This window comes from Podarcis bocagei, assembly GCF_964188305.1.
Source record: "Podarcis bocagei genome assembly, chromosome: 4".
In the NCBI taxonomy this organism is placed as follows: Eukaryota; Metazoa; Chordata; class Lepidosauria; order Squamata; family Lacertidae; genus Podarcis; species Podarcis bocagei.
Window position 1 is genome coordinate 3,805,782 of NC_138128.1, and position 24,403 is coordinate 3,830,184.

Genomic DNA, 24,403 nt, shown 5'->3' on the forward strand with positions numbered 1-24,403 from the left:
TCGAAACTTTTGCGGTCTGACCGTTGGAGGCCGCCGTTTCACGCCTGGATGGAGAGCTCCCCCAGCCCCTTTTAAGACGTGTCCCCAAACCCCTTAAGGTCTCCCTCAGCCTTTGAAATCTGGATCCAAAACCCAAAGAGCCGTTAGCTATTGGCGGCCAGTCAAAAACTTCCCCGTCGGCATCATCCTGGGGGGGTGGGAGTGGGCGGGGGGCGAGTTGCCCCAAGTGCGCGTCTCGCTGGGGCCGGAGGATGCGGGGATGCAGGAACGGCTGGACCACTCCGGCCTGGCGCCGCCGCCTCCTCCTCCTCCGGGGGCTCGCCCTTCGCCTGTCCCGACGGTCTGCGCAGTCATCGCCGCCTGTTACATAACCCGGGCAGTGACTTAATGAATGGGGGAGGTTTGCCACCCCCACCCGCTCCTTATGGGCACAAACTCACGTTAACCCCTTCCTTCCAGCTCTCCCCGGGCCGCCTCGGTGCGCCCTGGGCGCAGAAGAGAGGCGCAGAGAGACCCTTTGAGCCAACCCCTCTCCTTCCTCTCCCTGGCCCTCGACACCCCCACTTTCCCTGATCGGACCCCCCTCCCTTGCCCGCTCGCCCTGCGGCCCCCCACTTTCCCCTTTCCTTTGTTTTGCAGAGCCGAGGCTCCTTTAAGGGAGGCGGCGGAGGCGGAGCGAAGCGCGAAGGGAACAAGGCGACCCACGCTCCGGGCGACTTTGGCCAGCCGAGCCGGGCCGGGTGGCGCAGAGGCCGCGGCCGGGCGGGGAGGGCGGCGCTCGGGCGCGCCGGGAAAGTGAGGAAGGGGCTGCTGGCGAAGGCGATCGCGGGGGAAAAGTTGATTTTTTAAAATTTGGGGGTACTTTTTTGGGGGGGGGGGTAGGAAAGAGGCTGTTTTTTTTGCGGGGGGACTCTTAGAAGGGGAGCTTGGAGGAGGAAGGAGGGAGCTTTGCAGGCGTCAAGGTGGACTAGTGGAGAGGAGGGCCGGACGGAGCGCCCGGGGGGCCGGTCGGGGAAAGGAAGAGCGGCTGGAACAGGAGGAGGTTGGGGAGACTTCGGGGCGCAGGTGACAGAGCAGGAGAGGGAGTTTGTGGGGCTGGAGAAGAAAGGGTCAAGTGTCCCAAGGTGACCATTCGGTGGGGTGAGCCGGCTCCCCCTTGAGCCATCCGGCGGCCGGAGGTGCGGGCCAGGCGAGGGCTTTGCTGCCAGCAGGAGGCGCTGGGACTGGGGCAGGGGGTCCAGGAGGCGTGGGGCTTGGCGGTGGGGGTCCAGGAGGAGGCTTTGGGGGCGGGGGTGCAGGAGGAAGTGCTGCGTTGCGGGGTTCAGGAGCAGAGTCAGGCCAGGGGGAGAGGAGAGCCCCTTGGGGGGTGGGCAGGGGGAGGCCCTTGGCTGGGGGGGCTTGGGGCTGAGCAGGAGGAGGGCGAGGAGTGGCTGCAGAGTGGGGTGGGGGACAGGCGAGTGAGGACCCCCCAGGAGCCACCTGGGCAAGTGCAGTGGGCAGGCGAGAGGCGGCTGGCAAGGGGCGCTGGAGTGCAGGAGGGGTCAGCTGGCCAGCGGCCGGAGCGCTGTGGGGTGGAAGAGGAGCACCCGCCTTTGGGGGAGGTCTGGGAGGAGAAAGGGGAGCCGGAGGAGCTGCTTGGGGGTCCGCGTGGAGCAGGCTTGCTGGAGGAGCAAGGTCTGGGCCAGGCAGGCCAGGAGGAGGAAGGCCCGAGCCTGGGGGGCCGCCAGGAGCAGGAGGGGCGGGCCGGCTTGGGCCAGGAGGTGGGGCTGTGGGGCCAGCACCAGCCCCATGGCGAGCGGGATGTGAGCCCGGCGCCAGGCCTTGAGCCCTTGGGGGTCCGGCAGGCGGTGCAGCACTCGGCCTCGCAGGAAGGGGGCTTGGGCCAGGGGGTGCAGGAGGTGGGGGGGCTGAGGCGGGGGGTGCAGGAGCAGCGGCAGGAGCTGGGCGGCTTGGGCTGGGGGCTGCAAGAAGGGCAAGGGAACGTGGGCAGGCGGCAGCCCCTGCAGGGCTAGGAAGGTGCTGCCAAGGAAAGGGGCCCCCTTCCCAGAAGACCCAGGCCAGCGGACCCTGAAAGCTCAATCAGCTCTCGGCTTTCCCTGCCAAAAGGACCCTGGATCTGCTGCAAAGGGGGCAGAATCCGTTCCCGTTGTGGCAGAGGCTGCTGAGAGGTCCTGCCTGAACAGGCACCGGTTGGGCTCGATGACCCTTGCCATCGACTTTCTCTCATCCGCAAGCCTCTTTGCGCAGCTTTCCCGGCTCGTTCCTGGCCTTCTGTGCATCCTTTCCGCTCCAAGTCCTGGAAGTTTTAACACTGTGTATTGCAAGCTGTTTTGTGTGCGTTTCCTCCTACTTCTGTATGGCCTGAACTTACTGCAGGATCGTCTTCCCTGCGGAAACACAAATCCCTTCAAATTCCTAGAAGTTGCATGAAGTCTTAAGCCCTTGCAGTGCATCACCAACGCCTTGTTCGCCCCTCTGCTTGTATCTGGATTGCTCCATCAGCAGCCTCTTTCTCCGCCAGAGATCTTGGCTCTGCAAACTCCCAGCGGTGTGCCATGCAAAAGAGAGCAGGGGGGCCTCGCGATGGGCCGTAAACCTCAGCCTTGATGGTCAGCATCCCTGTGTGGTCCTGTGGATTGCCGCAGCTGCTCCTGATGTCCTCCTCACGTGGAGTTCTGCGCAGTGTGCGACCTGCCAGCCTGGCCATCTAACAGCTGCCTGTGTCTCTCCCTGTGTTTCTGGAAAGCCACAACAATGTTATCTCGCTGTTTGCCGGATTAACAGCAGCAGCTCTACCTGAGCAGCCGCCTTGGCAGTGTGCGGCCACGAGAGAGCGCATTGTCCCTGCCAGTGTGCAGCAGCCAAAGCAACCGAGAGAGGTTGTCTGCGTGTGTCAACAACACTCGCTCGGGCCTCCTGGCGTGTAAGATCAGCAGCGGCGGCAGCTGGCCAGCCCAGCAAAACAGCCCAGCCGGAGTGTGCACACTGCAATTTCTGGAATTTGTTCCTCTCTCTGCTGGAGAGCAGATGTGGGATCCCCATGGCAGGACAAGGAGATAAAGGGCCGCAAGCGAAGGCAGAGGCTTTGGTGGGTAAGTGAAATGCTGGTGGGGAGATTCGGGGGGGGGGGCTAATAACCCCCCCCCCTGTTGTGTAGAGTTCCTTGTCTTGTGTGTTCAGGCAACAGGCAATCGCTCACTATACTCTGATCTGAAGGTTGCGTCGGTCAGATCGGACTAACTGAAGCCATATCTAGAGCCTCTTGAGGAAGGAAGTGGGTTCCTGTGGGGTGCTTTTAAATGATATTTTATGAAATGTTGGCTCCACGGTTTGCAACACGAGCGCAAAAACTGCAGACCTTGTAAACCACTTGTAAAAGGAGGGTTTGGAAAGCTCTCTGAATTTCTGTGGATTATAACAGTACGGAAGAACATCTCATGCTAACAAATAATCTGCAAGGGGGATGAACAGGCCCTGTATCTCCTCCTAACCCCCCCCCCCCACAAACCGCTTCTCTTCTCTCATAAACAGTTCTGTCTTGGAACGGATAATTGTACTGCTTTGTAGAGGCAGATTTGTGGTGTCCACAGAGGGTGTTGCATTGGGTAGCAGAAAACAGACTGGGGGGCAAGTCATAGTCAGAAACATCTGAGGTGGGCACCAGGTTGGGGAAGGGGCACGAGGGTGGGCTTCTTCTGGGCAGGCTGGTAGATGAAGATGCTTGTTTCAGACCTGTCAAGAGCTGCACAAACCGGCCCCCGCAGAATTTGGCTTTTGGCATGAGCTTCCGTTTGAAACTGGAATGAGAAAAAAGTTGTTGGTCCCCATTACACACAATTCAACATCGGCAACATGTGGCTGCTCTGCGAAGAGAATTTGGCTGTCTCTGGTACAGGTTTCCTTTTCTGTATGGATCTTAGATTTGGGATGCGCCAGTCCCAAGTACCCTGCCTACGTAGCACAAAATGCTGTGATTCCCCCGTTTCATTGGACTGGATAACCATTTGGGTGTCTTCCAAATCTGCAATTCTACGATTCTGTGAAATGCTTGCAGATTTCCCCCTGAACAGCGTGTGGCTATACCGGTAGCTCCTTGCTCTGTAGCGGAGGAGGATTCCTGGCTACTGATAGCTCCAGAGCACTCAAGCAAGCGAGCCAAACCACAGGACCAAACTAGGCGTGATTGCTCTCCCCCTGCTTTCCCTGTCCCCCCCCACCCCAAGCAGGGCAGTTTGCCTCCTTCTCCGCAGGCTCCCTTTCCAGTATGAAAAGAGTTTTGGATTTGGATTTGATATCCCGCCTTTCACTCCCTTTAAGGAGTCTCAAAGCGGCTAACATTCTCCTTTCCCTTCCTCCCCCACAACAAACACTCTGTGAGGTGAGTGGGGCTGAGAGACTTCAGAGAAGTATGACTGGCCCAAGGTTACCCAGCAGCTGCATGTGGAGGAGCAGGGAAGCGAACCCGGTTCACCAGATTACGAGTCCACCGCTCTGAACCACTGCACCACACTGGCTCTCGAGTGAAAACCAGAGACATCTCTCCCTACTTCACACATGAACAGGGATGGCGTTTGAAGACGCTATGAGCTGCGTTGTCCTGTGTTTGACTGTGCAAATTGGGACGAGGGGCCCGCTTCAACTCTTGCAATTTGGAGGCGAACTCAAGATTTCATAGAATTGTAGAGTTGGAAGGTACCCCGAGGGTCATTTAATCCAACCCCCTGAAATGCAGGAATCTCAACTAAAGCACCCCAGTCTTTGCCTCTCTTTTATTTTTTCAAGTGGGAGAGTTGCCTGAACTGTATTTGCACAAAACCCCTGTCAACTGGCAATCGATAAAGGGCACTAGGCCTCTTGTTCCTGCGGATTTTGGACTTTGGCGTAAGCTTCAGGTTGAAATTAAAAAGGGAGAAAAGTCAAGTGATTAGTCCTCATTGTTTTGTGCAATTAAAATAACAACAGGAGCAGGTGGCTGCTTCGCTAAGAGTCGAGAATTTTGTTGTCCCTGGTACAGATTTTATTTTGGTTTCCTTTAAGCGTCTTAGATTTGGGGTGTCCCAGTTCCAGGCCCAGTCACCCTGCTCTTGTGACTTCCGATGTAGCCTGTCAGGGTCCTGCCTGTGGGGAGGTCAGTTCTGTGATGGCTCTTGCAGTGAGCGAAGGTGGGAGCTGGCGCGAGCTCTTCAGAGCCGCTGTGCCCTTGTAAATGGCTTGGCAGTCACGCTGCCTTCCTGAGAGTTCAGTTGTGGGATGGATTAAATTCCTGCATTTAGCTCCCAGGTTGACCCAGCTGCCTGGCCTCTTGAGCTGCCTTGTGCCCTTGGCGGAAAGGGCAGAGGGAGGATTAGGACCTGTGGCTTGGGGAATAGATTCAGAGAACTTGGGTGGGACCCCGAGGGACATCTAGACCAACCCCCTGTAATACAGGAATCACAGCTGAAGGATCCCTGGCAGACTGCCACCCAGTCTCTGGTTAAAAACCCCCGAGGAAGGACAGACCAGTCTGTTCCGCTACTGAGGAGCTCTTAACTGTCAGAAAGTTCTGAAGTAGCACATGCACACGAAAGCTCATACCAATAACAAACTTAGTTGGTCTCTAAGGTGACTCACGCGGGTGGCACTGTGGGTTAAACCACAGAGCCTAGGACTTGCCGATCAGAAGGTTGACGGTTCGAATCCCCACAACGGGGTGAGCTCCCGTTGCTCGGTCCCTGCTCCTGCCAATCTAGCAGTCCGGAAGCACATCAAAGTGCAAGTAGATAAATAGGTACTGCTCCAGCGGGAAGGTAAACGGCATTTCCGTGCGCTGCTCTGGTTCGCCAGAAGCGGCTTAGTCATGCTGGCCACATGACCCGGAAGCTGTACACTGGCTCCCTTGGCCAGTAAAGCGAGATGAGCGCCGCAACCCCAGAGTCATCTGCGACTGGACCTAATGGTCAGGGGTCCCTTTACCTTTACCTTTAAGGTGCTACTGGAAGGAATTTTTTTATTTTGTCAGAAAGTTCTTCCTGATGTTTAGTCTGTATCTCCTTTCTTGCAACTTGAAGCCACGGGTTCGAGTCCTACTCTCCAGAGCAGGAGAAAACAAGCTTCCTCCCTCCTCCATGTGACAGCCCTCCAGATATTTGAAGATGTCTATCGTATCTCCTCTCAGTCTCCTCTTTTCCAGGCTAAACATACGCAGCTCCTTCAACCATTCCTCATCAGGCTTGGTTTCCAGACCCTTGGTCATATTGGTTGCCCTCCTCTGCACACCTTCCAGCTTGTCAACATCCTTCTTAAATTATGGTGCCCAGAACTGGACACAATATTCCAGCTGTGGTCCAACCAAGGCAGGATAGAGCAGTACTGTTACTTCCCTTAATCTGGACACTAGTCTTCTTTTGATGCAGCCTAGAATAGCATTAGACTTTTTTGCTGCTGCATCACACTGTTGACTCATGTTAAGCTTGTGATCCACCAAGACCTCTAGATCCTTTTCACACGTTCTTCTGTCTCCCCTCCTATACAGTCATACCTCAGGTTAAAGACACTTCGGGTTGCGCGATTTCGGGTTGCGCACTGTGTCGAACCTGGAAGTACCAGAATGGGTTACTTCCGGGTTTTGGCAGTCGCGCATGCGCAGAAGCGCTAAATTGCACTTTGTGCATGTACAGAAGCGCCGAATCGCAACCCGCACGTGCGCAGATGCGGCACTGTGGGTTGTGGATGCTGTGGGTTGTGAATGTGCTTCCTGCACGGATCACGTTCACAACCCGAGTGTCCACTGTATTTGTGCACCTGGTTCTTCCTGTCTAAGTGCAGAACCTGACACCTGTCTCTATTTAAATCCATTTTGTTACAGGTGGCCCAATTCTGCAATCGATTAAGGTCATCCTGATCCTGTTTTCTCAGGTATTAATTAGCCAACCCTCCCAGTTTGGTGTCATCTGAAAATCGGATGGGCTTCCCCTGAATTCCTTCAGTTATATAACAGTGTCGAACAACACCCTGCAGCACCCCACTTGTCACTTTCTCCCCAGGGTGATGAAGACCCCTTGCTGAGCACGCTTTCAGATGGTCACCCAGCTACAAATCCTCCTAACAGAAACATTGCCTAGCCTGAATTTTACCAGCCACCCTGCCAAAATATCATGGGGGGGGGCTTTGTTGCATGGCTTGGTTTCCAGAAAGGTTTGCTAGTTTGTGCTGGAATCCCACCCGTGAAATAGTGTGGGAATGTTCAGGGATGCAGGAGAGGATATATTGTCTGATTATAGCCTTTCCAACTTGTGTAAACAAGTTCCACAATTTAGCAGAGTAACATTCCCCTTTTTAAACTCACAGCGGATGCGTTTGCTCAGGCTCACTAAAGCCTCTATAATAACTGTTCTGGTATTTCCCCCTTATTCCCTCATAAAAGATAAGGCATGTAACAGTCTTCTATAAAAGTATAAAAAGGTTTACTCGCACATCATTCTGTTCACAATCGGATCCCAGAAGGCAGACATAGCTTAGAAAAGTAACATACACCTGGAAACTATCTCATAAAGAGACAGTCCCTTTGGCTGGAGGCCAAGAGAGCATCTTTGGCTAAGCAGATGTTGCTTCTTCGATGCATGTAGTCAAAGAGAGAGAGATGGCTGCCCTGCCCTGTGCTTTTGTCGTTACCTGCACAGGTGAGGCCACGCCCACCTCTAGTCACATGCAGAGGAAGTCTGTCCCAGCCCAGAAGGAAACAGGAACTTGACCTGCTGGCTGGACAAACATTCCTCCCCATGTGTAAACATGTTCACTCTAGGAATGTTGTACTTGACTGCTCTTGTGTTTCACATCCCACAGTGAGAAGCCTGGAAGCGCCTCTCCTTCCTCGGAGGTTTTTAAGCAGAGCTCGGATGGCCACCTGCCATGAGCTGAGATTCCTTGCATTGCAGGGGGGTTGGGATGGATGACCTTTGGGGATCCCTTCACAGCCTGCAACTCTATGATTCTAAGCCTGCTTTTCTTTCCCCCCACAGCAATGTGCTTTGGCCTCGCACAAGCCCACATCCCACCCAACGTGGCGCCACTGGAACATGTTGTGTGGGGAGGGGGACACATGGTTCCTGTTGATCAGAGCCCTTCTGTTCTCCTGGGTCTCCAGATGTTGTGCAGATGGTGCCCCAAAGCATTTCCTCTCCATTCTCTTTTCTTTTCCTCCCTTTGTTTCCCCTTCCGTGCTCTGGGCCACATCCAGGCTGGCGGTCGGAGGCGGCTGTGCCTGAGAAAGTGCTGAGCAACTTTGTTAAGCCTCCCTAATCTGACCCAGGAGAGGCAGATTGCTGGCAGGGGAGCTTCTCATTTCGGGGGTCCAGAAATGGCACAAAGTGGGAGGTTTTTTTGGGTGCCGTTCTGCCAAGGAAAAGTGCAACGCAGGAGGAGCAGTCAGGACAGAGGATCACAACTATCGTATTTTTCGCTCTATAGGACGCACCGCACCCTAGGAGGGGGAGAACAGGGGGAAAAAAATTCTCCCCCTCTCTGCTCAGCGCCCCTTCAGCGAAGCGGCAGGAGAAACGGAGCCCCTTCCATTTCTCCTCCCGCTTTGCTGAAGGGGCGTTGCGCAGAGAGGGAAAACTGTGCAGCGCCTCTCCAGCGAAGCGAAGTCTGGAGAGCAAGAGGGATCGGTGTGCACTGACCCCTCTCCCTCTCCAGGCTTCAGGCGGCTATCCGCAAGCCTTCGGAGCACAGCGGGAACTCCTACTGCGCTCCGAAGGCTTCAGATAGCTGCCTGAAGCCCCCGGAGCGCAGCGGGAGTTCCCTAAGGTCCGGGTGCTTCAGGCGGCTTCAGCGAAAGCAACTCGAAGCCTCCGGAGCGCGGGGGGAGCTCTCCCTCTGCGCTTTGGAGGCTTCGCATTGCTTTCGCTGAAGCCAAGGAGCCTGCATTCGCTCCATAAGACACACACACATTTCCCCTTAATTTTTGAAGGGGAAAAAGTGCGTCTTATAGAGTGAAAAATACGGTAAGCCTTGCAAAACCAGAACTTGCCCATTGGTGTTGGACAAAAGATTGTGGGGTGGGTTGTGATCTGTGCAAAACCGTGCCATTTGCTGCCCTCGGCATAATTCCCGAAGGCCTTGCAAGAATGTAAGAAGTGCCTTTTGGATCAGGCCATTGGCCCACCGAATAGGGCTAGGAATGACAATAATAATAATAATGATGATGATGATGATGATGATGTAGAATTTGTACCCTGCCCAAGGAGGCCAGGGCAGCAGGAATGGAAAGGCTCTTTTCCAACAGCGCTAGAGAGCCGTGGTTCGTTGGAGGAGACCAACCAGATGTTGCCCTCCAGATTTAGATGGGCATCAGCCAGGCTGGCCAATGGTGAAGGGCGATGGGAGCTGCAGCTGAACACCATCTTGGGGGCACCAGGTTGGGAAGGCTGGTGCAGATGATATTGGGACAGGTGTTTGAGCTGCGCTCTGTTTTGTCACTCCTAACACATTATCTTGAAATTAATGTTATTATTTATTCAATTTATATACCGCCCTTTATCCAAAGATCCCAGGGCGTTGTACAACATTACGAACATACAGTGGTACCTCGGGTTACATACACTTCAGGTTACAGACTCCACTAACCCAGAAATAGTACCTCGGGTTAAGAACTTTGCTTCAGGATAAGAACAGAAATCATGCTCTGGTGGCGTATCAGGGAGAGTTGCTCCTGTGCTGGGGGTGCTGCTTGTGAGTTTTCTATTACAGTGGTACCTCAGGTTACAGACGCTTCAGGTTACAGACTCCGCTAACCCAGAAATAGTACCTCTTTGCTTCAGGATGAGAACAGAAATTGCGAGGTGGCAGCGGGAGGCCCCATTAGCTAAAGTGGTGCTTCAGGTTAAGAACAGTTTCAGGTTAAGAACGGACCTCCGGAACGAATTAAATACTTAACCTGAGGTACCACTGTATTACAGAGCATAGATAATAAAAATGTAATAAAAAGCATAGTAGCGGACAGAATAATAAAAGAATCATAATACAGCCCCACCCCCCAGCTTTAACCGTCATAGATTATTCAGTAGCCAAAGGCCTGGGTAAAGAGGAATGTTTTTGCCTGGCACCTAAAGTCATGTAGTGATGGCACCAGGCGAGCTTCTCTGGGGAGAGCATTCCACAGTCAGGGAGCCACCACTGAAAAGGCCCCGTTCTCTGAAACTCTCTGGGATGGAGGTCATTGAGAAGATAACAAGCGCAGGGTCTGAGTCGGTTAATATGGGGAGGGGCAGTCCTTAAGGTATAGTATTGAGATCCTGAGCCGTGTTGCATTTTATTCCCTATGATGTTGTGAGCCACTCATTGTTCATCTGTGGAAAGGGGCACAAATGGAAGCTAGAAGAATTACCGACGAAAGAAGAATAGCAGATGAAATTGATGGACTATGCAGAACTGGATAAATTAACAGGAAGGATTCGAAACCTGCGGGACCAGATTCTTATAAGACTGGAGTAAATTTATTAACTACAGTGGTGCCTCGCAAGACGAAAATAATATGTTCCGTGAGTCTCTTCGTCTAGCGGTTTTTTCGTCTTGCGAAGCAACCCTATTAGCGGCTTAGCGGATTAGCGCTATTAGCGGTTTAGCGGTTTAGCGGCTATTAAAGGCTTAGCAGATTACAGGCTAAAAGGCTATTAGCGGCTTAGCGGCTTAGAAAAAGGGGGGGGGAGCGAAAAAAATCGCAAGACTCGCAAGACGTTTTCATTTTGCGAAGCAAGCCCATAGGGAAATTCGTCTTGCGAAGCGCATCGAAAAACGGAAAACACTTTCGTCTAGCGGGTTTTCCGTCTTGCGAGGCATTCGTCTTGCGGGGCATCACTGTATTTGAAAAACAATCGAAATGAACAGATAACGCTAGTAAGACTGCAAGAAGTTCTGTAAGGAGGACTATTTGAAATATTGCAAGAAAGACTATGACGAGGATTATTAGTTACAGTGGTACCACGGGTTAAGTACTTAATTTGTTCCAGAGGTCCGTTCTTAACCTGAAACTGTTCTTAACCTGAAGCACCACTTTAGCTAATGGGGCCTCCCGCTGCTGCCGCACCACCGGAGCATTATTTCTGTTCTCATCCTGAAGCAAAGTTCTTAACCCGAGGTACTATTTCTGGGTTAGCAGAGTCTGTAACCTGAAGTGTATGTAACCTGAAGCGTATGTAACCCGAGGTACCACTTTAATGATAATTAAGAGTACCAGAGAAATTAAGAAATGCAGAATAAGTGATAAAGAACGGAAAATCATCAGAGGTGTTGACGGAAGTCCAAAATATTGTATAAGATAAGAAGTTATGTTGTATGATTGTTGGAAATGATATGTTTAAAAAAACCTAATAAAAATGTGTGTGTGTGTAGCTATATACAGTGGTACCTCGGGTTACAAACGCTTCAGGTTACATACGTGTAATGAGTATGGGTTGCTCGTGTGTAAGTTGCCACCACTCCTGGCTAGGTTGCCTGGTTAAACCTTTCTGTCTGGACAGCCCTTCACTTCGTGGCTGCCTCAGTTGCTAGCAGAATCCGTCAGTGGGCGTTTCTTAAATCTTTTCCAACATAAAAGTTGTTTGACACCCAGTCTCCTCCTACTCTCTCTGCGCGGAAGTCTTCTGCGCAGGGTGGGCGTGGGTAGCGGAGGACCCGTGCTCTCCCCGCTGGTGTCCGGTGAAGAGTCCTGGAGCCCTCTCGCCGATTCCCCCATCTGCTCCCCTTTTTCCCTGGTGTTGCGCTGATTGGCTTCCCCATCTGCGGAGCTGCCTCTCTCCCTGCTGGGCCCTTCTCCAGCATCATTTGAGAGCCTTCCCTCCGCCTCTGGCTCCGATGTCAGTTCCCTGACAATACGCTTCAGGTTACAGACTCCGCTAACCCAGTTTCAGGTTAAGAACAGACCTCCGGAACAAATTAAGTTCTCAACCCGAGGAATCACTGAATAAGAATTCTTGATGGCACTCTGAGTTAGCCTTCCCCAACCTGGTGCCCTGCCCATGCTCCTGCGCCGTGTCTGCTGTCCTCCCTGACCCATTGGCCAGGTTGGCTACTGGGGCTGATGGGTTTGGCAGCCCCAACATCTAGAGGGCACCCCAAGGCCTGGGAAGGCTGAGCCTTATCTTCGGCTGAGCCCATTCTGTCCAGGCTTTGGGCAGGGCCCCCGCCTGGCCCGGATGCCTCGAAAAGAAACAATCAGCGAGGGAGGAAAAGGCCCTGACGATAACGGCATTTGGTTGTTCTGTTCTGTTCCGCTAATCGCTCTCTCCCACTCTCTGCTGATAACCAAAGTTGCAGGAGGCAGTGGGGGGGGGGGCTTAGGGTTATCTGGGGCATTGGCTGTGCTGGGGGAAGGGGATTTGGGGAAGGGTCGTGGCTCACCGGCAGAGTTTGGATTGTTTTATTTGATGTTTTAATGGGTGCTAAACGGCTTTGAATTTGTTCCCTTCAAATATAAAACGGTATAGAAATGAGATTGATAATAATAATAATAATAATAATCTCCATTGACAAAAAAGACTCTGGGGTTGCAGCGCTCATCTCGCTTTATTGGCCAAGGCAGCCGGCGTACAGCTTCCGGGTCATGTGGCCAGCAGGACTAAGCCGCTTCTGGCGAACCAGAGCAGCGCACGGAAATGCTGTTTACCTTCCCGCCAGAGCGGTACCTATTTATCTACTTGCACTTTGACGTGCTTTCGAACTGCTAGGTGGGCAGGAGCAGGGACCGAGCAACGGGAGCTCACCCCGTTGTGGGGATTCGAACCGCCGACCTTCTGATCGGCAAGTCCTAGGCTCTGTGGTTTAACCCACCGCCACCTGCGTCCCACAGGGTTGTAAAGACTAGAACTAGCCGCCTGACAAACAGTTTCTATCCAAATGCAATTTTGGTTTTAAATGCAGTATAAGGAGTATCTACGGGAGTATATTGTATTTAAAAATGGGGTATCAGAGTTTTTAGGGGACTAACCAGGTGGGGATAGCTGGGATAGCAGGCTTGTTGGTTTTTGAATGTCTTATGTAGATTTTTTCAATTTCGTTGTTCTGTATGGGACAAAGACAATAAAGATTATCGTCTCGTATGGCCCTGGGAATAGCTGTTTTTGCTGGGTGTTGTTCAGAGTGGAGTGTTTTCCTGTCCTCCAGGGACCAGCCCTCCCGAAATGTTCCCAAGCAGAGCTACTGGCAGGAGGAGGAAGGGGATGGAGCGACAGGGGCGTGGGAAATCTGCCCTCCTACGGGTCTGGGCTGCTCTACTCACGAGAAAACGAGAAATCACACAGCAGCATCCCCCATTAGCAACAATAACTCTGCTGTTCTTCTCAGGCCAAGGAAGTACTGGCTTTTCCCTTTAGCTGTAGCCAAGGGCGGGGGGGGGGCGGATCCTGACCTTGCCTGAGAGTTGGCTGGGGAAGACAGTCGCTAGGCTGTGGCTGGGCATCTGTGTGACTAGGATCAGGCCACCCAAGTGATTGAGCAGCTCCCCCATGAGGAAACGCTTGCAGCATTTGGGACCTTGCAATGCAGTGAAATGGGTAGGACATGGCCCTTGCAGCAATGCAAGTTCCACAGACCAGAGTGGCTGAGTGGGCGCATATCCTAGAATCTCAGAATTGTGGCGTTGGAAGGGACCCCGACGGTCATCTAGCCCAACCCCCTGCAATGCAGGAATCTCAACATGCAGGTCCCCCACCCAATTTGAAACCACACCAGACCCTGCTTAGCTTCAGTTGCAGGAATCACAACGAAAGCATCCCTGACAGATGGCCATTTGTCATGGAAGGGGGAAACAGGGGCCAACTTATCTGTGTAGAAAATAGAAACCAAGACTGGGGAAGAATTATTGGGGAAGGAGAAAACTGAGGACTCGAAGCTTTAAAGTGTCACAGAGCACGACAGAGAGTCAGGCCTCCGATTCTCTAATTTTATTAAATACGAAACCCCATATTTTGCTGAAGCTTCTTCTTGTTCTGTCTCAAACACTTGCAGCTCCAGACAGGAAACCTCTGGTGACTGACGCCTGTCTTCTCCATCCTCTTGCAGTTTGGGTGTGACTCACCTCCATGGACCACCCTGTGATACCTGGGATCCTCTGCCTGAGGGAGACCCTAACCGTCTGAAGCAGCTGGGTGCTTAGATGGCCCCCTCTCAGTAGATCTCCTGCTCCAGGTCGATCCTTTCTTGAGGGAGAAGAAGCAAGTCATAAGGGAAGGTGGAGAACCAAAGGACTGACTCTTCTCTTCCAGAGCCTCCTGGAGAGAAAGGAAACACTGGGATTGGGAGACAGAAGATGACCCAAATAACACAGCCTCAGGTAGGTAAACAATCATAGGCGAGTTACAGATAGGTAGCCGTGTTGGTCTGCCATAGTCAAAATAAAAAAATTCCTTCCAGTAGCACCTTAAAGACCAACTAAGTTAGTTCTTGGTATGAGCTTTCGTGTGCATGCACACTTCTTCAGATACACTGAAACAGAAGTTGCCAGATCCTTCTATATAGTGAGAAGGTGGGGAGGGGTATTACTCAGAAGGGTGGTGGGAATGGGAGATTGGCTGATAGCTGAGATGAGCCTGTTGACGACTCTTAACAACTGCAATAGGTCTTCCAGGAAAAGGCAAGGGGTGAGAAGGTGAAAAATGGCTTAGTCATGTATAATGAGATAAGAATCCAATGTCTTTGTTCAGACCAGGTCTCTCCATGGTTTTGAGTTTGGTAATGAGTTGCAATTCAGCAGCTTCTCTTTCCAGTCTATTTCTGAAATTCCTTTGTAGTAAAACAGCTACTTTGAGATCTTGTATAGAATGTCCTAGGAGATTGAAGTGTTCTCCTACTGGTTTCTCTGTTTTGTGATTCTTGATGTCAGATTTATGTCCGTTTATTCTTTGGCGTAAGGTTTGGCCTGTTTGTCCAATATAGAGAGCTGAAGGACACTGTTGACTAAGCCATTTTTCACCTTCTCACCCCTTGCCTTTTCCTGGAAGACCTATTGCAGTCGTTAAGAGTCGTCAACAGGCTCATCTCAGCTATCTGCTAATCTCCCATTCCCACCACCCTTCTGAGTAATACCCCTCCCCACCTTCTCACTATATAGAAGGATCTGGCAACTTCTGTTTCAGTGTATCTGAAGAAGTGTGCATGCACACGAAAGCTCATACCAAAAACTAACTTAGTTGGTCTTTAAGGTGCTACAGGAAGGAATTTTTTTATTTTTATCATAGGCGAGTTTACTCAGAAGTAAGCCTTGCTGAGCTTCATGGGCTTCTAAGTAGCTGCACACAGGATTGCAAGCTTAGGCTATCTAGCCTAGGACTGAACAGCGTTGACTTTCCAGGTTGTACAATAAAGAGCAGCTGCGTTTAAGAAAAGTCCAGACATGGTTACAGTGGAAACTCATCTTCAGGACCTGATATCTTTTTAATTAATTTTTTAAAAGCAGGTTCAGGTGATTGTTTAGCAGGGAGAAGGATTCTAGGCTAAATGTTTCCCTGGTGTGTTAGCTTTCTTTGGGGAGGGATTCCGCCACACACACCACTTGCTCTGAAGTTGCACAGCCCAGACACAGGATTTCCGCCTCGCTGAGAACCAGGAGCTTATTTCCTCCCTCCCGAGATTTTAGTGCGTCCTCTAAGTTGAGACCATCGGACCTGGAACTGCTAAGTAGCGTCTAGGTTTTTCTTAATAGAAAAATTCTTTCAATGGCTTTTTTGTGGACGGAATTGGATGGTGCAGAGTTAAGACTTCTAAAGTTTTATTTATTTCTTGTTTTAACTGGCGAATAAGTACATAGGCTGGGGGACGCGGGTGGCGCTGTGGTCTAAACCACAGAGCCTAGGGCTTGCCAATCAGAAGGTCGGCGGTTCGAATCCCCGCGACGGGGTGAGCTCCCGTTGCTCGGTCCCTGCTCCTGCCAACCTAGCAGTTCAAAAGCACATCAAAGTACAAGTAGATAAATAGGTACCGTTCCAGCGGGAAGGTAAATGGCGTTTCCGTGTGCTGCTCTGGTTCGCCAGAAGCGGCTTAGTCATGCTGGCCACATGACCTGGAAAATGTATGCCAGCTCCCTTGGCCAATAAAGCGAGATGAGTCATTCGCGACTGGACCTAATGGTCAGGGGTACCTTTACCTTTAAGTGCATAGGCTGCTGCATATGTTTCTGAGCATGGCATCTAACTGGGTGGTGAATTGCGCAAGTGGCTTCCTGAGTGTGCAAGCTGTTTTCAGGAAACCTGTCATTGAGGTTGGCAGAAAACGAAAGTTTCAGCAGGCTTGTGTGTGGCTTGCTCAAGACTCATTTGATCTCTGCCCAGCAGGGGTGGCATTTGAAACCTGGCCTCCCCAACTCGTTGCTCCATCTCTTGGGAACTTAGGAATCATAGAACTGTAGAGTTGGAAGGGATCCCAGGGGTCATCTAGCCCAACCCCCCAAAATGAAGGAGGTGCCTTGTCTGGTACTCAGCGGCTCAGCATTGCCTACATAAAGGGGAGAGACCTCTTTTTGATTTCGCGAGTCAGATGCTAATTAGGATCAGCATTATGGGCAGAATGCGACTGGTGGGCGGGACCCATATGGCAGTCACATGTCCTCATTATGATGTCACATAATTGACAGTTGAGTTGCCCCACCCACCTGTCCAAAATCCCTTGCACATTGCGCTGCTCAAGGGACATTGTTTCCCGTCATTTCCCAAAGCACCAAGCATGGAGCTAGCAAACTGTTTCTTTCTCCCCACTCTATGGGGAAGTGGGGACAAAGAAAGGGGCATTTTATGGGCATTGCTGCTGCGCGCAAGAGGGGCCCCTCGAAAAAGCAGGTTTCATCTCTCCACGTTATGCACACCAGCAGAGAGAGAATAATTCTTATAAAAGCCAAGATGCATGGCTTGAGAAGTCACTCTTTCTCCCTGCTCAGACTCAACAGCAGCAGGCACAGAGGATGGGGAGGGACAGGCTTACAGAGGGTGGGAGAAAAGCCCTTTAGCTGGATCAGGCCAATGGCCTTATTACTCCAGCATCCTGTTTTCTCAGTGGCCAACCAGAAGCCCCCAAGCAGGATTTGAGCACAAAATCACTGCCACTGTTTCCAGCAACTGGTATTCAAAACAATTTCCAGGGGGATGTCCTGCACTCTCTGCTCACTCCAGCTTGCCACTAGTAAAGGGTAAAGGGACCCCTGACCATTAGGTCCAGTCGCGGACGACTATGGAGTTGCAGCACTCATCTCGCTTTACAGGCCAAGGGAGCCGGCGTACAGCTTCCGGGTCATGCGGCCAGCAGGACTAAGCCGCTTCTGGCGAACCAGAGCAGCACACGGAAACGCCGTTTACCTTCCCGCTGGAGTGGTACCTATTAATCTACTTGCACTTTGACGTGCTTTCGAACTGCTAGGTTGGCAGGAGCAGGGACCAAGCAACGGGAGCTCACCCCGTCACGGGGATTCGAACCACCGAGCTTCTGATCGGCAAGCCCTAGGCTCTGTGGTTTAACCCACAGCGCCACCCATGCCTCTACCCGCTTGCCACTAGAGGGCACTATAGGAATACACATGTTCTTCTTCTTCTTTGGTGATCACTGAGTAACTAAGTACTGAGTAGCTGAGTAAGATTGTCTTCCATAAACATGGTTTTAACAATGAGTCCGTAAGTGACTGTGGAGGCCAATTCTGGACCCACACGTCCTTCCACAGTGGGGACATTGGTTTCTGGGCGGGATTTGATCATGGTGTGGATTTGCCAAGCGTGCCTTCCTCTTAGCACATTTCTCCCTTGCGTCCTGAGTTCGAGTGTCTTCAAAGCCCATGACACCTTTGGTAAAGGCTGTTCTCCAATTAGAGCGCTCCCAGGCCAGTGCTTCTCAATTGTCATACACAGACATACCCTTAAGACAGGATTTGTGAAGGAAAAGACAGTGGGGAGGCTTTTCCATTTTCCTTCGACCTTGCAGAGAAATCATCTGGTCAGTTTGGGAGTCTAAATGGTTTCAGGGCTGTTTTCCTGTGCTGCTTCAGACATGTGGTTTATATATTTATGTACGTGCTTGCTTGGTAAATTTATGAACATTTATTATATATATAAGACCTTCAATTTTTTTATTTCACTGCCAAGATATTAACCTGCCTTATACAAACAGTGAATCTTAACTGCATTTATGCCAGTGATGGGGAACCTGCTATCCCTCAGGTGAAGCTCAGCTACTCCTCGCCTCATCCCTGGCCAATGGCCATGCCGGCTGCGGATGATGGGAATTGGAGTCCAACAGTGGAGTCTGCTGGGAGGGCCATATGCCCCCCATATCTCCCTCTAGCCAAACTCTCTCTATCTCCACTGACAGCCTGTGTTGTCAGTTTTCTGGGGAAAGTTGACCCAGAATGGTTCCTGGGAGAACTTCCTATTGAAATTAGACCCATTTTTTGGATGCATTGAGTAAAGGAGGCCGGAAGCTATGAAACGGCCAAGCTTGCGTAATATCTGTTTGCAGCTGGCACCCGTTCACCGCAATTAACAGATGAACTTACGAAATGGGAAATTTTCCATGGGAAAACAAAGCGCTGGAAAATTTCCTGCCCCACTTCTCAGCTGGCAGAAACTCAGCCCTGCTGGCTGAGAGGCTCTGGACGTTAGATGCTGGGAAGATCTTCTGCACTCAAAGCTGTCCTTCTGAGCACCCACAGGTGACCTGTTTATTCAGCATTCCTCCTGATTTTCACACAACAAACGGATGCAGAGGTGGAACTATGTCTGATCTTTCTTGAGCGTTTGTTCTGATCCAAGCGCTGAACCTGATTTGCTTGTGCAGCGTTTACATGGGATCAGAGAACTGTAGAGTTGGAAAGGGACCCCCAGAGTCATCTAGTCTGACCCCCTGCCGTGCAGGAATCACAGCTACGGAATCCCTGGTGGCCAAACAACTTCTGCTTGTAATCCTCTCAGGAAGGAGAGCCCAGAACCTCCCGAGAGAATCTGTTCCCCTGCTGAACAGTTCTGACGGTCAGAAAGTGCTTCCTGATGTTTCTGGCTCACACTTGAATCCCCCTTGCGAATATGGTCTGGGAGGCACGCTCTGTTCCTCTTACTCTCTCACACAAACACACAAATGCACACCCACTTCAACCATTAAGCTACCGAGCCTCACCTTAAGGCAAGCGACAGGGCGATGTTGCTAGGCATTTCCTGGTTAGTAGCAGCGATTGTTGTTTTTATTACGGTTCAGATGAGTGGGCTTCGATTTATGCCAGCTGCCTTTGGAAATATAAGGGGTGTCTGTGGATAATCTTAAAAATGAGGAGGGGCTCTTCCCGACCCTGATGGCAGCTGTGAAAATGGGAAGAGGGTACCCACGATGCGAGAAAGGAGGGGCAGAAGTCAAGCTGCAATCCGAGAGCACGGCTCGGGGTCGCCCGACTCGAGGCAAAACAGGCTTCGGCTGTTTATCTGCCCAAATCCTCCCCCACTGCAGGGTTGGGGTGGCAGCAGCAGCAGAAGACACTGCATTTGCCATTTGGGAGGGATTTGCAGTGGTGAGGGTAAATATGAGAGCCTAAGAACATTAGGAAAGATCCCATGGATCAGACCAAAGTCCCATTCTGCAGCCATTAATGCCCCATAACTATTGGGCTGGGGTTTGTGTGGAAGGAAGTCTATCCATTGTGAGGTCATTACAGTCACACTTCGGGTTACAGACGCTTCAGGTTGTGTTTTTTCGGGTTACAGACCGCCAAAACCCAGAAGTACTGGAATGGGTTACTTCTGGGTTTTGGTGGTCACGCATGCGCAGAAGCACTAAATTGCGCTTTGCACATGCGCAGAAGCTCTGAGTCGCGACCTGCACGCGCACAAACACACCGCTGCAGGTTGCGGGCGCTGCGGGTTGCGAACATGCATCCCGCATGGATCACGTTCGCAACCCGAGCGTCCACTGTACTTTCTTCAGTAGGGCCACTGCATATTATTATTGTTGTTGTTATTATTATTATATCTATTTATAGATATAAATAGATCTATCTGTGTGCCTTTTTCCCACAGGCTGCTCACACAGATTAAAACAACACCAATTAAAGACAAAAAATAAAATAATAATAATAATAATAATAATAATAATAATAATAATAATAATAATAATAATTATTATTATTATTATTATTATTATTATTATTATTTTATAATTTGTACTCCACCCATCTGTCTGCGTTGCCCAGCTAAAAAGTAATTAAACTACAATAGAATTGAAATGATATTTTTTAAAAACCCACACCACTATTGAAATATAGATAATAAAAGCAGCACAGGACTTCCTTATCCATAACATCTGGCAATAGTTCATCTCTCGTCCGTGACCCCTCCAAAGAATTTGAGGATCAGGTGAAGTCCCAAGTCTGCTGGCTTTTGGTGCCAGCAGCTGGCATTCCTGATGGCAGGAGGGTCTAACTGGTGGAGAATCTTCCTCGCGGCTGAACCTGAGGGATGGGAGATGCACCGGATTCACCTTGGAGTGCCTGCCAGACTCTCCGGAATTTACGGGAGCCTGGAGGCTGTGTGTTGCGCGATTCCCTTTTCTTCTTCAACTTCTTCGTCTGAGGCTGTCAGCGTGACTTTCCAAGGAAGCCAACCACCCGGACCGGTGCGTCTCCCTGGTGAATGGGAGCCTGTCACTGAAACTCTGACGCCACTGCTAATGAGTGAATGGTCACCTTCCTCTCTGCATGCCAAGATGGGTGAAGTCATGGTCATGTGACTGGCTGGCCAATTGGGAGAGAGGCAGCCTGGCTGGGAGAGAGGGAGGCAGAGAGAGAGAGAGACAGAGCAAAACTCCTGGCCAGATGTTGGCGATGGGCAACCAGCCACCTGAGCCTTAAGGCATCCCTCCGGAAGAGATGCAGGAGGTGAGTACCGACTCCAGGAGCCGCCCCTGATGCCCCTGGGGGATGTGGGAGGCTGGCAGCTGGGGCAGAGAACTTTTGTTTTTCAAGCTCTCCGGTGGGCCCCAGGCCGCTTGCGATGAGGTTGAAGCCCCTAAGGCGACTAAATGCAGACCCTGAGACTCCACTGCCAGGGCCCAGAAGGCTGCAAAGCCAAATGCCCCCCTTCAGGGAGGGCAGGACTGAGAACAGTCCACTGGGGCTTTTGTTCCTTAGTGGGAACTGGGTTGGCTTTTTCTAGGTCAGTAAGATCTATATTGCATGTGTGTATTTGTTCATTAGCACAGCGAGCAAAAGGGAGGCGTTAAAGCAACGTTTCCTTTGTTTTTGCTAATCACTTGTTGTAATAACTAGGTGGTTTTAGTGACGGGCTGCATGCTTCCAGGGTCTGGAGCGGGCTTGTCTGAAGTTCAGTTTGACGCTTCAAAAACTCTCGTGTGTGTGTGTTTGTGTAACAGGAAACATGCGTTTTCAGTTTGTGTGAGTGGTACTTCTGTGGAAACATGATTTATCGCTTATTTGACCCGGTTGGCCTTTTCCTTCTTTCTGTGGAATGATGCTGAAAACTGTCCCTTGGTGTGTAATGCATCGGAAATTGCGTGCGCCCGGGGTTCCCTCGTGGCACATGTGACTGACGGGTGTTTGTTTGCACTGAGAAGGGATGGGGATTAGCAGCTACAAACTTCTCAGCTTCTGTTTCAAAGGTTGCTTGCTCCATAGACTTGCTGTGCACCTTTCAGGACTGTGTCTCCCCTTTCTCTCCCCCTGCCCCCCCCCTCGGCCAGGTATGTCATCACCATTATTAGTATCGTCATTATATAATAATAATAATAATAATAATAATAATAATAATAATAATAATAATAATTTATTTATACCCCGCCCATCTGGCTGGGTTTCTCCAACAGAACACTAAAATACAATAACCTATTAAACATTAAAAGCTTCCCTAAACAGGGCTGCCTTCAGATGTCTTCTAAAAGTTTGGTAGTTATTTTTCTCTTTGACATCTGGTGGGAGGGCGTTCCACAGGGCAGGTGCCACCACTGAGAAGGCCCTCTGTCTGGTTCCCTGTAACCTCGCTTCTCGCAGCGAGGGAACCACTAGAAGGCCCTCGGAGCTGGACCTCAGTGTCCGGGCTGAGCGATGGGGTTGGAGACGCTCCTTCAGGTATGCTGGACCGAGGCCGTTTAGGTCCTGAAAGGTCAGCACCAACACTTTGAATTGTGCTCGGAAACGTACATTATTAAATGTATTACATGCCATTCACTGGCAGGTCAAAATACGGGAGCGATAGAACTGGCTTACCTTACAGGACTGTTGTAAGAATTAATGAAATTACGTCTCTGTGAACTTATTTAGTTTTATCTATGATGAAATGACCTTTCATCAACAAGGATTCCCTGGGCTGCTTTCAAAACGAGAAGTGAAACAGAATGGTTTTTTTAAAGAAATATATTCAAATGCAGCACTTTGAACACTTGAAATGTGTTCTGTAAATACTAAGTGTTACAACATGGTTCCTAGGTCAACTTGTTAATGAGAAAGCTGGGGAAGATCTGTAGCTCGGTGGAAGAGCCTCTTTTTAATAATAATAATAATAATAATAATAATAATAATAATAATAATAATAATAATAATAATTTATTATTTATACCTCGCCCATCTGGCTGGGCTTCCCCAGCCACTCTGGGTGGCTTCCAAAAAAATATTAAAATACTGCAATATATCATACATTAAAAGCTTCCCTAAACAGGGCTGCCTTCAGATGTCTTCTAAAAGTCTGGTATTGTTTTTCTCTTTGACATCTGGTGGGAGGGCGTTCCACAGGGAGGGCGCCACTACTGAGAAGGCCCTCTGCCTGGTTCCCTGTAACCTCACTTCTCGCAGGGAGGGAACCGCCAGAAGGCCCTCGGCGCTGGACCTCAGTGTCCGGGCAGAACGATGGGGGTGGAGATGCTCCTTCAGGCATACTGGACCGAGGCCGTTTAGGACTTTAAAGGTCAGCACTAACACTTTGAATTGTGCTCGGAAACATACTGAAGGCCCCAGGGCCTTCTCTGGGATCTCTGGGTCGGGCTGGGAATGTTCCCTAGGTCTGAAACCTTGGAGAGCCTCTGCCGGTCAGTGTAGACAATACTGAGCTACATGGAACAATGGTCTGGCTCTGTTTAAGGCAGGTTTCTGTGTTCCTGGAGAGCCTCTGCCAGTCTGTGTAGACATTACCGAGGGACCAATGGTCTGACTCGGAGTAAGATTGCATTATGCAGGCCTGCTCAGCTGTTGCTCCCATGTCAGGAGCCTCATGCCCTGCCATGTGTGTGATGACAGCAGAGAGTGTTACGGTTTGTTTTGCAACGGGTACAAATGAGCAGCCCTGCCCTGTGAGGCCACAGTGTGAATACACACTTGAGGCAGATCTCCACGTGCTTGTCAGGTGTGGTAATTACTCACATGAGAAGCAGCTACTGGATCAGGCCAATGGCCCATCGAGTCCAGCATCCTGTCCTCACAGGGGCAGAACCAGGTGCCTCTTGTGGGAAACCAGAAAGCATATAAAGTGGTACCTCGGTTTTCAAACGTCTCCGTTGATGAACATTTCGGTTTCCGAACGCTGTACACCCGGAAGTAAATGCTTCGGTTTTCGAACGTGCCTCGGAAGTCGAACATGCCCCACAGCTTCCTCTGAGTGCAGGATCCTGAGGCTATTGAGTTTTCAGTTTTCGAACATTTCAGAACTCGAACGGTCTTCCGGAACACATTACGTTAGAAAACCAAGGTACCACTGTACAGTAAAAAGGTAAAGGGACCCCTGACCATTAGGTCCAGTCGTGGCCGACTCTGGGGTTGCGGCGCTCATCTCGCTCTACAGGCCGAGGGAGCCGGCGTACAGCTTCCAGGTCATGTGGCCAGCATGACTAAGCCGCCTCTGGCAAAACCAGAGCAGTGCATGGAAACGCCGTTTACCTTCCCGCCAGAGCGATACCTATTTATCTACTTGCACTTTCACGTGCTTTCGAACTGCTAGGTTGGCAGGAGCAGGGACCGAGCAACGGGAGCTCACCCCGTCACGGGAATTCGAACCGCCAACCTTCTGATCGGCAAGTCCTAGGCTCTGTGGTTTAACCCACAGCACCACCTGTGTCCCTCCACTGTACAGTAGTCGCATACAATTTCTGACATGGTCATTTCACACCTGTGAAGCAAACCTTTTAATTATTTTTTTCATATTTCCATTTCCATGTATGTATGTTTAACACACGCATATGCCACTTGATACTTCAACAGAAATCCCTAGGCTGCTTACAGAAAGAGCTCAAGAAATACAATGAAAATTCTACATTCCAATCACTGGTACTCACAATTCCTCACTTTAAGTATATGGAAGGGCCTTTTGTAAGAGGGATTTTTGTCATGTCTGCAGCAGTTCTGAATGATAGAATCATAGTGGAGCTGGAAGAGACCCTGGGGGTCATCCAGCCCAACCCCTTGCATTGCAGG

At 50.8% G+C, this 24,403-nt stretch overlaps 1 protein-coding gene across 3 annotated transcripts in view; it reads left to right on the forward strand.

The window, feature by feature from the left end:
- Positions 1–2,077: 2,077 nt before the first annotated feature.
- The window catches only part of TNK2 (tyrosine kinase non receptor 2), a 97,572-nt gene continuing 75,246 nt past the window's right edge, over positions 2,078–24,403 (forward strand). Inside the window, exons 1-2 of one of the 3 annotated variants that reach the window (XM_081190043.1) lie at positions 2,078–3,092; positions 14,035–14,305. In XM_081190043.1, the coding sequence (XP_081046169.1) occupies positions 14,282–14,305 (24 nt within the window). In that variant the 5' untranslated portion in view covers positions 2,078–3,092; positions 14,035–14,281. Of the gene's footprint in view, positions 3,093–14,034; positions 14,306–20,725; positions 20,867–24,403 lie in introns of those variants that run through there. The other 2 variants (XM_081190044.1, XM_081190045.1) reach the window with 2 other exon arrangements.